The 12,549-nt window shown below is 39.1% G+C and overlaps 2 protein-coding genes across 2 annotated transcripts; one reads left to right on the forward strand and one right to left on the reverse strand.

Moving 5' to 3' along the window:
- Positions 1 to 21: 21 nt before the first annotated feature.
- Positions 22 to 11,238, forward strand: si:ch211-14a17.10 (myosin-2 heavy chain). Its single transcript, XM_039602399.1, has 30 exons — positions 22 to 55; positions 211 to 297; positions 379 to 462; positions 891 to 941; positions 1,033 to 1,122; positions 2,412 to 2,474; positions 2,580 to 2,648; positions 2,755 to 2,838; positions 2,938 to 3,024; positions 3,772 to 3,855; positions 3,945 to 4,040; positions 4,151 to 4,240; positions 4,671 to 4,760; positions 4,844 to 4,906; positions 5,290 to 5,349; positions 5,440 to 5,508; positions 6,433 to 6,516; positions 6,672 to 6,758; positions 6,840 to 6,923; positions 7,030 to 7,098; positions 7,344 to 7,433; positions 7,525 to 7,614; positions 7,701 to 7,790; positions 7,881 to 7,970; positions 8,062 to 8,133; positions 8,266 to 8,328; positions 9,479 to 9,541; positions 9,634 to 9,780; positions 10,015 to 10,062; positions 10,334 to 11,238. Exons 1-30 carry the CDS (start codon positions 22 to 24, stop codon positions 10,888 to 10,890), a joined length of 2,835 nt encoding a protein of 944 aa, XP_039458333.1. The 3' UTR covers positions 10,891 to 11,238.
- Positions 11,239 to 11,497: 259 nt separating this feature from the next.
- c18h14orf119 (chromosome 18 C14orf119 homolog) lies at positions 11,498 to 12,477 on the reverse strand. Its single transcript, XM_031757032.2, has 2 exons — positions 11,816 to 12,477; positions 11,498 to 11,731 (listed from the first exon to the last, which is right to left on the reverse strand). The coding sequence occupies exons 1-2, from the start codon at positions 12,203 to 12,205 to the stop codon at positions 11,558 to 11,560; spliced, it is 564 nt and encodes a 187-aa protein (XP_031612892.1). The 5' UTR covers positions 12,206 to 12,477; the 3' UTR covers positions 11,498 to 11,557.
- Positions 12,478 to 12,549: the final 72 nt, after the last annotated feature.

Below are 12,549 nucleotides of genomic sequence, written 5' to 3' on the forward strand. Positions count from 1 at the left end.
GTGGAGCAACTGAAAGCGCAAATGGACAACTCTGTGTCCAAATCCAAGGTTGATGGTGAGTGTGTTTCATTGTCAAGTAAGCAGTGCTACTGGGGTCCAGTATTCAGATGGTGTACTTTAAAGGGTTGTTGTACAGCTTTAATATTAGCCAAATAAATATTTACATTTACACATAAATCCCCCCCAAACAAAGTTTTGTCTGTTCTGCAGAGCTCCAAAAAGCCATAGATGAAAAGAACGAGGAGCTGGACAAACTAACAAAAGAGCTGAAAGAGAGAAGCACTCAACCACGTAGACGTGAGTACAAACAACCCGCTGAAAGAATCCAGATTACTAACTGTGGTACAAATACTTATCAGTGCTCCAACCTTCTTTCAGTTCTGCAGATTATTGCACTACAAGCACAAATCGAGAAACTGGACACTGTGGCGAAAAATGATACAGACGACGAGAAGATTAAAGGTAGGTGACATATCTTTCATGCGTAGAGTAACAAGTGTAAAGCAATAATAGGATCACTTCTGTGTTTTGTTTTTTCTTCTTGAAAAATCATCTTTTTTTTTTTCAGCACTTCAAGAAAAGCTCACTCATTTGATTGAAGGAGTTAAAGATGAACAGGATGAAAATACTAAGCTGAGTGAGTAACGGTCAGAATAAAATACTTCCCTCACTCTCTTCTTGTTATATATGCAGAAACCTTTTTTTGTAGCATTTCAGATCTTGAATCATCAAGCTGAAATAGCAAGACTGAAGAAGCAAGAAGAGAGGAAGAATCAGACACAAGAAGCACAAATTAAAGGTGGGATGCAGTGGGCTCTCCACAAATGTGACCATAGTAATACTACAGATATTTTAAGGACGTAAAACATCACTTTTGCCTGTTTTTGTAGATCTGGAGAAGCAACTGGAGGCCATGAGGAATCAGATAAACACAGGAGGTGGTATGAGTTCAGTCATGAGTTCTGGTTCAGTCAGAAACAAGGAGTGAAATATCAAACAGCATCAGAGTACATAACGTTTGTTTTGTTTTAGGTCCTCAGATTATGGAGCTTGAAGTGCAAATTGAAGAACTGGAAGATAACATAGCAGCCCTCAAAGAGGCTCATACTGAGAGCCTTGCAGGTACAGAACAAACTTTGAAATGTATATTGCATGACTACTAGACCTGTGTATTGAGCTAATGGTTGTGTTTATTAATCTCAAACTCATTTTCAGACCTTCAAAGGAGACTAAAGTTGAAAGAGAGGCAGCTGGAAGACACTGAAAGTCAACTTGAGCATGCAGATGCAGAGAATTTTAAATATGGTATGAATATTGTTGAATTTGCTTTTTGGTGTCATGCTGTTGGTGTCCTTTTAGTACGATATAATATTCCAGTTGTTTGCATTTCCACTAGTGATGGAGATTGCTGATCTGAGGGTGAAACTGAAAAAGGCGGTGACGCAGACATCTGACAAAAAAATCAAAGGTTTGGGATTTTTGCAGTCACTTAACAATTTAGTGCATGTAGAGTCAGTCTCATAAATGTTTTGAAGACCTGCAACACATTTCTGCTTGACCTTAAATCCTGTTAAAAAGTATTTTTTTTACCTTCTTTGTCAGACATGGAGAAGAAACTAAAAACACAAGAAACTGAGAATAAAAAACTTGAAGCTGCAAACAAAGGTTTGTATTGTATATTGCAGGTAGTCCCAAAAGTAGTTTGATATTTTGTCACAAACATTTATTTGCATTTCTCCTCAGGGTTGGGTTTAAAGATCTATTTAACTCTTATAGTATAATGCAACAGCTCACTGGCTTAGCTTAGCACACGGACTACAAATAATGGGCAACAGCTCGCCTGGCTTTATCTGCTGACAACTTCTATTTTCCAACTCTGTTTGGCACATATGGATTACAGTAATTGTTGAACATGAGCAGAATAAGTGTGACATGTAATTCCTTTGCAAGGCTTTTGCTATAAATTAAACAAATGAAGTAAAATATGTTAATTTGTCTTTAGGAATCATGTAGTTAGCTTTAGGGAGGCTAGCTGTTTCCCTTCTTTCTAATGTTTATGGGAAGCTAACATTCACGTTATATAGCATTTTATATCTTGAGATAAAAATTTACAACATAGTCTTTAGTAGTCTTATAGTACCTACTCGGATCAACTTGCCACGGTTTGCAGCGGTTCTCAGAGTTTTCCATTAGCTTAATTACCTTCACTCATGGCGAGCCCATCCGAGTAGAGACTAATGGAAAAGGGGCTTTCAGTCCTTTCAATTTGTTTTGAGTAAGTCCTCCAGATCTATCTTTTTTTTTAAAAGACAAAGCCACAAATTAGGTTTTTTTCTGAATATATTCATCATAACAAAGAGTTTTATACAGAGATCCGATTTTAGTTGACTTGTTTGTTTCTTTTGATTCAGAGTTGGAGAAAAAACTGCAATTAAAGACTCAAGAATGCTCTGGACTCAAGGAACAACGAAACCGTAAGTTGTAAATCGGACTTCAACCTCAAAGTGTCTGAGCCTGAGTTTTTGATGTGACTGGGGTTGTTTTTTGTTGTTGTTGTTGTTGTTGTTGTTTTTAATCAGAGCTGAAGACTGAAGTTGAAGAGAAGATTGCAGAACTGAACAAGACGAAAGACTTCAAAACTGCTCTGCGTGAGTGCGGTGCAGTTAAAGTCTCTCCTTTTTTTTGCTCACATCCTCACATTATATTTCAGAACTAATCTGTGCCGTCATACCTGCTCATGTTTGTCTCTGTTAGTCCTGAATGTGATCAACATGCAGGCTGAAGTGAGGGCTTTGAGGGAGCAAATCTCAAATTCAGAAGATCCAGAAATCATCTCACGTGAGTAACAGCTGTCATAGTCAGCACACTTCCTGGAGCAAAAATGTGAAACAAATATGACCTTAAGTCACATATCTGTTTCTCTCTGCTTCCCCACAGAGCTGCAGATGCAACTGGAGAAGAAGCAAGATGAACTGATTACTGAGACTGCAGAAATGGAGGAATTGATTGCCAACCCGGGACTAGGTGAGTGCACTGCTGTACTCTGTGATCAACACTGTTTAAACAGTCTGACAACCCGCTGGCTATTATTGCGATACTAAGCCTCTGGGGAAATTGACAAAATTTGGGGCCAAGATTTCCTGCTCTGTGCGTTCTGTGCAGTGGATACTTTTCACATGGGGAGCTTATCTACTTAGAAAAGGCCTATAAATCAGTTAGCCTAATGTCCCATCTGCATAGTGTTAAAGAACAAATGATCTTGATGGGTGTAACTTTGCATAATTTTAGAAGAAGCTAACATTTGTAAAATCACCATCATACTGGGAAAAGAATGGGTTTCTGTCATGTTTTGCAACTTGATTGCACTGACACACATTTCCATTTAAATATCCCTCTAAATCAGCGGTCCCCAACCTTTTTGCGCCACGGACCGGTTTATGCCCGACAATATTTTCACGGACCGGCAATGAGGTGTCGCGGATGAATACAACAAAATAAAACTAGTGCGGTACCGAAAAAAAGAAGATTTATTCATAACACACGTGAAAAGACCCAGGAAAACCGAGTTAACGATAAAAACAATAACAAAATAACGCTGAAAACCGATAAAAACCCTGAAAACCATACATTTCACACCTGAACCTCAACTCTCGCGACCCGGTACTGAACGACTCACGGACGGTACCGGTCCGAGGTCCGGGGTTGGGGACCGCTGCTCTAAATGACAAAACCAAACCTTACCTTCATTCATCGGATGTTTATTTGTTTCAGTTTTACAAATCATTGAGCACCAGAATGAGATATGGGACCTGCAGAACAAGGATGTGAATGGGACAGCTGGTGACCAGATAAAAGGTACTTTAGATTTAAGGTGCTGATTGAGGTGACACGAAGTCATAGTAGATGACTAAATGTTATCAACACAATTCACTGTTGTTTTGCAGCTCTGCAAAACAGAATAGACACACTCATGGCTCAAATGGGCAGCAGTGATCAAGAAAACACCAAACTGAGTGAGTATGAAGTAACTGAGCACAAAGGTTCACTGACAAGTTGAATTTTCTCTCTTTTTGCCTTTTTCCCTCTCATGAAGGAATTCTCTCACAGCATGTCTTATAGCAAACTACTGTTTTGCTTCTTTGTGCTTTAGCACTGAAAATCCTGAATCTGCAGAGTCAGGTGAAGCACCTGCAGAATCTGCTGTCAAACCGTGAGACTCTGCAAACCAGTAAGCTAACTGGTAAGTATCTCCCATTGTGCTTTTCCTCTAAGTGCTAAGAGTGTGACAAATACAAGTGAGCCGGCAGAAGCACAGAGGAGTCAGATGTGGGGCAAGTGAGAGTTTTAGTTTCCCCCACCTTTGTAGAAAAAACAAAATAAGTGTGAGAGATAAAGAAACTTGGTAGCTTTTGTAATTCACAGTACAAAACAAAATGTGTACGATGATCTCTCGCGTCTGACCAATAAACCTGTTTTAACTTCTTTAAAATGACCTCAGAGCTCACAAATGAGCTTGCAGCCAAGAAGGAGAGCTGGAGAAACAAGTCAATGAGCTGAAAGAGAAGAACCAGGAAAATGCCAACCTGAGTAAGTCAAGAAAGAACATGGTGTCTGCAGTAACGATGAAGGAAAAAAGTTCTGCTGTGATTCTTTCTTCCTCTGTTCCTCAGTTTTGAACATCACTGATCTGCAAAGCCAACTTGAAAACCTTGAAAAAGTTAAGACAGCTGAGGATAAAGAAAGTGCTGCTACAATTTCTAGTAAGTATTCTCCTTTTGATCTCTAAAAGCAAGTATCACCTTGGATTCCTTCTTCACCCGAAGCAAACTTTACATTTTGTTAGATCTCAGAAAACAACTGAAGGATAAAGAGGAGGAGCATTCTCGCGATCAGGAAGTGATCCTTGGTAAGTTCATCCGTGGCATGTTTAAGTTTCTGCAACAAGAAGGATTAAGTTGATTTTAAGATGCTTGCAAGTTTCTGCCGGTCTCGGCAGATTGCTGCCCCTCCCTGGTTCTGCCAGGGATTTCTTCCTGTTAAAAGGGAGTTTTTTCCTTCCCTCTGTCACCAAAGCACAGCGCCTTAAGGCAACTGTTGTTGTGATTTGGCACAATATAAATAAAAGTGAGCTGAACTGACTTATTGGAGAAACCTGGAATTAATAGTTTTACAAACTCATAGTCAAAACCCACTGAAAGCCAACAAAATATAACAATATGAACTTTCATGTCGGCCTCTATCAAAAAATAATGCCTAGACTATTGCTTAGTAATGTAACCTCTCTCTTAGATTTGCAGCAAAAACTGAACGAGACACAAAGCTGTTCAGATGATAAGCAGAGAATTACAAGTGAGTGTAATCTTTGTTGACTTGTTGTTCTTGCTAAATACAGAAAACTGTTCTCTGTGATCAACAACTATAATAAATGTCTCTGTGCAGAGCTGCAGCAAAGCCTGAATGACAAAATCAAGGAGCTGCAGTCCAAATCGAACTCTGTTACTTCACTTGGTGAGTGCTGAATCTCTGAATAAAAAAACTTCTAAGCTGTCAAGTTCATCATAACGAATTCATTTTTTTCCTATGAAATAGTTTTAAAAGTGAAGATTTTAGAAGCTGTAAATCATATTTTACTAACTTTTTATCATCTTCTACAAAAAAGGTTTAATGCGTGATGATGCAGTTTTGTAGTTATTAGTGGAACGCCTGAGTCACTCATGGTCAAGCATGAGCTGCAAATGTACTGCATTATTTATTATAATTACTACTACATACCCACGCTACAGTAGTGCCACTGTAGTGTTTGGCCTATTTGTGCACCTGGCCGATTGATATACTTAATCACATTGGGGGTCGGAGTAATCTCACAAGGTCCTAGGTGGTTGGTAGGCATGTATAATTCAACTTTGTGAATATAAATAAAACTAGCAAAATCTGCCTTATTATAAGATAATATCCAAATAAAAGGAGGTTTTTCACAAGGTGCTGTAGGTGCATAAAGGCTAAAAAAAACGTCATTTTTAGCCAGTTGCTAGGTTTTTGCAATAGAATGGTGTCAATCACACTTTGTGAATTTAAATTAGATGTTAATGTTGTGCAATAAAAATACGTTGATGTTTTTATAGGAGCATAATTGATAAGTAAAGGAACTTTTAGCCCTTTACTGGGTGGTTGCTAGGTAATATGATGACATCATACTATCTTAATGTGTCAAAAAAATAAATTATCGCCATGATTTCTTTCTCCACATTCTCAATGTTTTACTATCTTTTCTTCTTCTTGTATTAAGTGAACTGCTCCCATTCATCATAGTTGTTAAAATCAGAGCCTTTGCTAAAAACACAACTTACATTGGGCACATGCGCAGATGTTGTGCACATTTTCATGTTTCTTAGAACAGTGAACGCTTATGTTTATTCTGACTGATTCTTTCAGCTCTACAAATTTCTACATTAACTCAGCAAGTGGAGCAACTGAAAGCGCAAATGGACAACTCTGTGTCCAAATCCAAGGTTGATGGTGAGTGTGTTTCATTGTCAAGTAAGCAGTGCTACTGGGGTCCAGTATTCAGATGGTGTACTTTAAAGGGTTGTTGTACAGCTTTAATATTAGCCAAATAAATATTTACATTTACACATAAATCCCCCCCAAACAAAGTTTTGTCTGTTCTGCAGAGCTCCAAAAAGCCATAGATGAAAAGAACGAGGAGCTGGACAAACTAACAAAAGAGCTGAAAGAGAGAAGCACTCAACCACGTAGACGTGAGTACAAACAACCCGCTGAAAGAATCCAGATTACTAACTCTGGTACAAATACTTATCAGTGCTCCAACCTTCTTTCAGTTCTGCAGATTATTGCACTACAAACAGAAATCGAGAAATTGGTCGTTGTGGCGGAAAATGATACAGATGACCAGAAGATTAAAGGTAGGTGACATATCTTACCTGCATACAGTGTAAAGCAATGACTTCTTAAAAAATAAAATACATGCATTCGGTGGAAAAAAAGTAATTCCTCATCTTTTTTCTCCAGCACGTCAAGAAGAGCTCAATTCTTTGATTGAGGGAATTAAAGATGAACAGAATGAAAATATTAAGCTGAGTGAGTAACAGTCAGTCCCTCACTCTCTTCTTCTTTGTCTTTAATTTGTATGTACATATATATTTATCCCAAAAAGTCTGTTTATCTGGATGTAGTGCTTTCAGTGAGTGTTTTCAAGTGACGAAACATTTCTCCCACTGAAAACGCTACATCCGGATGAACAGACTTAATTTTTCGCGGATTTCCTTACCTGGATGCACTGAGCATGCATGAAGATGGGTTTTTTTGTTTTGTTTTTTTAATAGCATTTCAGATCTTGAATCAGCAAGATGAAATAGCAAGACTGAAGAAGCAACAGGAGAGGAAGAATGAGACACAAGAAGCACAAATTAAAGGTGGGATGCAGTGGGCTCTCCTCAAATGTGACCATAGTAATACTACAGATATTTTAAGGACGTAAAACATCACTTTTGCCTGTTTTTGAAGATCTGGAAGATCAACTGAAGACCATCAGGAATGAGATACAATACAAGACAGACCTGCTGGGTAGAAAAGATATAAATATTGCTAATCTGTGTAAGTATTTTGCTCTGGTTCAGTCAGAAACAAGGAGTGAAATATCAAACAGCATCAGAGTACATAACGTTTGCGTTTTGTTTTAGCTGCTCAGATTATGGAGCTTCACGAGCAAATTACACCACTGGAAGATAACATAGCAGCCCTCAAAGAGGCTCATACTGAGAGCCTTGCAGGTACAGAACAAACTTTGAAATGTATATTGCATGAAGTAACCTGTGTATTGAGCTAATGGTTGTGTTTATTAATCTCAAACTCATTTTCAGACCTTCAAAGGAGACTAAAGTTGAAAGAGAGGCAGCTGGAAGACACTGAAAGTCAACTTGAGCATGCAGATGCAGAGAATTTTAAATATGGTATGAATATTGTTGAATTTGTTTTTTGGTGTCATGCTGTTGGTGTCCTTTTAGTACGATATAATATTCCAGTTGTTTGCATTTCCACTAGTGATGGAGATTGCTGATCTGAGGGCGAAACTGAAAAAGGCTGAAACGCAGACATCTGACAAAAAAATCAAAGGTTTGGGATTTTTGCAGTCACTTAACAATTTAGTGCATGTAGAGTCAGTCTCATAAAATTTTGAAGACCTGCAACACATTTCTGCTTGATCTTAAATCCTGTTTAAAAGTATTTTTTTACTTTCTGTGTCAGACATGGAGAAGAAACTAAAAACACAAGAAACAAAGAATACAAAACTTGAAGCTGCAAACAAAGGTTTGTATTTTATATTGCAGGTAGTCACAAAATTAATTTGATATTTTGTCACAAACATGTATCAGGGTTGGATTTAAAGATCTGTTTAACTCTTATAGTATAATGCATTCATTTAGCTAACACAAACTGAAAATCATGGGCAACAGCTAACCTGGCTTTCTCTATTGGTTATGCACTCAACTTTTTTCTAACTCGATGTTTGTCATGTATGGATTAGACAAATTGCTGCGCAGAAATAGAGCCAGGCAAGCTGTTTTCCCTTTTTTTGCAGTCTTTATGTTAAGCTAACTAGATAATGGCTCGCTTAGTACAATCAGTCATTGTAAAAGGAAAGTATTGAGTCTTTAAGTACAAGCACAGATAAACTGAAAAACATGATATATTACACCATCATTGTTTACCTAACAAAACCTTAACAAAAGGCAGAAGCACTGTATGGAAAAACAGATGCGTTTATGAGTGACTCAGTGACTGCAAGGGTCCTGTGGCTGCAGTAAACAAAATAGGGGCTTTTATAGCTGGTGAATGAACGTTAACCTTGATAAACTCTACTACGCTCGGCAGTATAGAGTATAGTATAGTATCGGCTTATAGAGTCTCAGATGTAGGACTTTTCGCCCCAGTTTCTGTGAGTATAGCATTGTAAAGTTGCTGCAGTATCCTAGCCACTGTCTTGAATATTTTCCACTTTCATGATTTTCTCACTGTAGAATTATGGACTTGACGTTTTTTGGAAATGGCCTTTTAACCCTGCTACTTACCCTCCTAATTCCTATGGAAGCACTAAGGGTGTAGTTCATTTTCCACACACTGCTTCTTGTTTTTGTACTAATTTTTGTTTAAAAAATAATAAACTGCTTTTTGTGCATCTGAGGTTGTATTTACTTAATTTCTGTCTGGTATGGTAAGAACCAGATTTTCTTTATTATGTCTGGAAACATCAAACCTTGGAACTGACAGAGTGTACTTTCTTTGGAGCGTGTTGTGACTGCCTGTCTATGAAAAGCGCTTAATAAATAAACTTTACTTACTGACATCTTTTCCATCTAAAATTAAACGAGGACAAATAAATGCATTTCTCAAAACATCAAAAACTATCCAGATGTGACTCTCATTTAGCTGGTTCATGTCTAATCTCTCCCTCTGTCAGACCTAAAGCAGGAAGTCACGGAGCTGAAGATGTGCTGCTCTCAAATGCCAGAGGAGTGTGAAGGTGAGATCCCCAATGTGACCGCATTATTATTGTGTGGATATATTGTACAGATGCACTCCTTCAGGCTCTGAAGTATGTATTTCATCAAACAGACTTGCGGAGAGAGTTGCAGCAGAGCCATGATGATGGAGACCGCCTGCTGCAGGAGCTGCGTCAGAAGGATGCCAAGCTCAACCAGTTGGAGCAGGAGTTACAAAGACAGAACAGGGAGAATAACAGACTGCAGAATAATATTGACAGTATGTTCAAGCCACAGAATGAACAGATTCAGTATAATATGGGAGAGTAGGTAGTAGTGAATGTGAGGATTCTTAATTGGATAATTTAATCTTCTTGCTAGTCCTGCAACCTGAGAAAAACAAACTTCAGGAAACTGTAGAAGAGCTTATAGTTTAGCCCAGCAACATACAAAGAGTAAACTGTTATGACACACAATCCTCTGACAGACATGCTCTTCTTACTCTTGCCCTCAGGGCTTCAAAAGGAACTAGGTGATATAGAAGAAAAGACCATCCATACCTGTGAGTCACACATGAAAGTTTGTTGCATTTCTTTGTTTCTTTTTCTATTTCTTTGCACTTTTGTTTAAAGCTAATACAGCTGCACAGATGCCATGACATAAATACACGACTACTCACGCTGCATACTGTATTCAACAGCCTGTTGTATGAAAACGTCTATATAACTTTCAAGCACACCCTTACATTTTCCACATTAAGGCTAAATTATGCCATCTGTGTTATCAGGGTTGTTTTACTGCAAGCTGATTTCAGATGCTGTTTCTTTTAACAGCAAAGATGACCTTCGATCCAGACACAGCGCACCCAAGAATAGTTTTATCTGATGATGAAACCGAGATGTCCACTACAGAGTTTATGCAAGACGTCCCCGACAATCCAAGACGGTTTGATGTGATTCTGGGGGCCCTAGGTGCCACCGGCTTCTCATCTGGCAAGCATTACTGGGAGGTGTCAGTAGCTGGGAAGACCTGTTACCACCTTGGGATGACCAGTGAATCTTCTCAAAGAAAGGGATCAACACGCTTCAGTCCAACAAATGGTTACTGGACTATAGTCCTGGACAAACAGGGTCAGTACAGAGCTATAGAGCAGAGGAGGACGGTTCCCATTCCTGCTGAGGTACATCCCGTTACCCTGGGTATCCTGCTAGATTACAAAAAGGGAACCATTTCGTTTTATGATTCAGGGGCCAGAACTCATATGTACTCTTTTGTAGGTCAGCGCTTCACAGGAAAAATTTATCCATTTGTCAATTTCTGTGTAGAAGATGGCAGTGCTCCAAATCCAATAGTTTTAATTACTCCTGGAGCAACTGACTGGATAAAATAAGGGTCACGAGAAGTTTTGTCCGCACCCATGTCAAAATGTGTGACATTTGAGTATATGAGTAATAAAATAATAACTGAAGAATAAGTCTCACATATTTCTGCTATTGTTGCTATTAAATGCTTCAGACAGTAAAACAAATATACCATGCTTGCAACATTCTTTCCCTGTCTTTAAAGCCAACCTTAAGTCTGCCTATTCTCTTTGATTTGAATCATGCTTTTATCGGTAACTCCATGGTTTTTACCAGCTGTTATTTTTATCAATACTGTGATTTTGATATTTGATTCTATGTAAGGCGTCCCTGAGTGTCTCGACAGGTGCCTATAAATAAAATTAATTACTAAAATATTTTGTTTATTCTCGTTATTAAAAAAAAAAGTCTCTTGTCCATGTTATTCCAGATGTGTTAATTGCCTCACAGAAGAGCTAAGCCTGTTTAGATGTTAACCAACAGCTAGATGTTAAACCTGTTTATTTACAAATCAATGAAACTTTTATAAAACAAAAAACCCAGCGGAGCAGGCATGCAGAACTCTACTTACAAAACGTATACGAACACTACTATGTACAAGAAGGCTATATTTTCTACAAAGAGACTCAGAGAATGTTTTCTACACCACACATCACCTCTTTATTACTCGCTTTTCTATCACAATGCAAACATTGCTCAGTCTCTTCCTGCTGTACCCGCTACACTCCTGTAAAAGTGGGTAACAAAATCCGGGTCCCGCTCTTCCAGCATGTGTAGAAAATGATTCCTCTCCTCTTCTCCCCAAGACTCAAACCACTGCGTCCACAGGCGGAGCTGGCATTCAAAGATGTTTGGAAGTTTGTCTTTAACCTACACAGAGGAAGAAAGCGCCAGTTATTTACTAGAAATGGCACTCCTCTCCAGACCATGTGTTTGTAAGTTTGCATAAAGTACCTGGAGAGTGCTGAGTGAGTCTAGGAGGGTGCACACTTTCCCCGGAACAGCTTTCCCCAGAAGGTCCTGGAGAAACCGCTCCCTCTGAACGGGAGTCCAGCTCTGGAACCAGCTCAGGACACACCGCTGCTCCTGGAAGGTTACGTAGGAGATGGGTTCGGGCTCTCTAACTTGACCTGCACTCGGAGAAGCGCAGGACAGCTTCTCAAGGCTGGGAGGGCTGACTACACCTTGAGGAGCTGGGGGAAATTCCCCCAAGCTTGGAGAAGGGAAACCCGCAGGGGACGTGAACACTGGGTTGGGAGAACTACACAGGATGCCTGCAATTCCTTGATTGTCAGTGGGCTGGTGTTGACTTGAGCTTTGACTGACATAATTAAACCACGACATCTTAAACAGCTCAATAATCCATTTAGCTTAGCTTAACGTTTTGTTTAAGGAGCACAAACGGGCGGGCTCTGACTTTAAAGTCGCTATTGCTAGCTAAAAACTACTTTTAACATATAAAGTTGTGACTCCCCATTATTTTAAAACGTATATCAACTCACTACCGACATGTTCGAGGTGCAGAGGAGCGAACGACAGTCACGTAAATCCAAAGAGCTGCTAACAGGAAGCGGGGTGCAGTTAACTAGTTGTGCTGTGTAGGAAGTCAGGTTTGCGCAGATGTTGCGCAAGATGTGGCGCATACAAAATCTAAATATTAATACGATAATTTTTAACGACGCCATTTC

The sequence above is a fragment of the Oreochromis aureus genome, linkage group 18 (assembly GCF_013358895.1).
Source record: "Oreochromis aureus strain Israel breed Guangdong linkage group 18, ZZ_aureus, whole genome shotgun sequence".
In the NCBI taxonomy this organism is placed as follows: domain Eukaryota; kingdom Metazoa; phylum Chordata; class Actinopteri; order Cichliformes; family Cichlidae; genus Oreochromis; species Oreochromis aureus.

Bases quoted from the DNA above. Each gene is read 5' to 3' on its own strand.
- c18h14orf119 (XM_031757032.2), bottom strand. From the start codon at position 12,205: ATGTCGTGGTTTAATTATGTCAGTCAAAGCTCAAGTCAACACCAGCCC. The intron at 11,732-11,815 runs GTACTTTATGCA...TCCTCTGTGTAG, and splicing joins ACTCACTCAGCACTCTCCAG to GTTAAAGACAAACTTCCAAA.
- si:ch211-14a17.10 (XM_039602399.1), top strand. From the start codon at position 22: ATGGACAACTCTGTGTCCAAATCCAAGGTTGATG. The intron at 4,907-5,289 runs GTAAGTTCATCC...CCTCTCTCTTAG, and splicing joins CGATCAGGAAGTGATCCTTG to ATTTGCAGCAAAAACTGAAC. The intron at 6,924-7,029 runs GTAGGTGACATA...TTTTTTCTCCAG, and splicing joins AGATGACCAGAAGATTAAAG to CACGTCAAGAAGAGCTCAAT.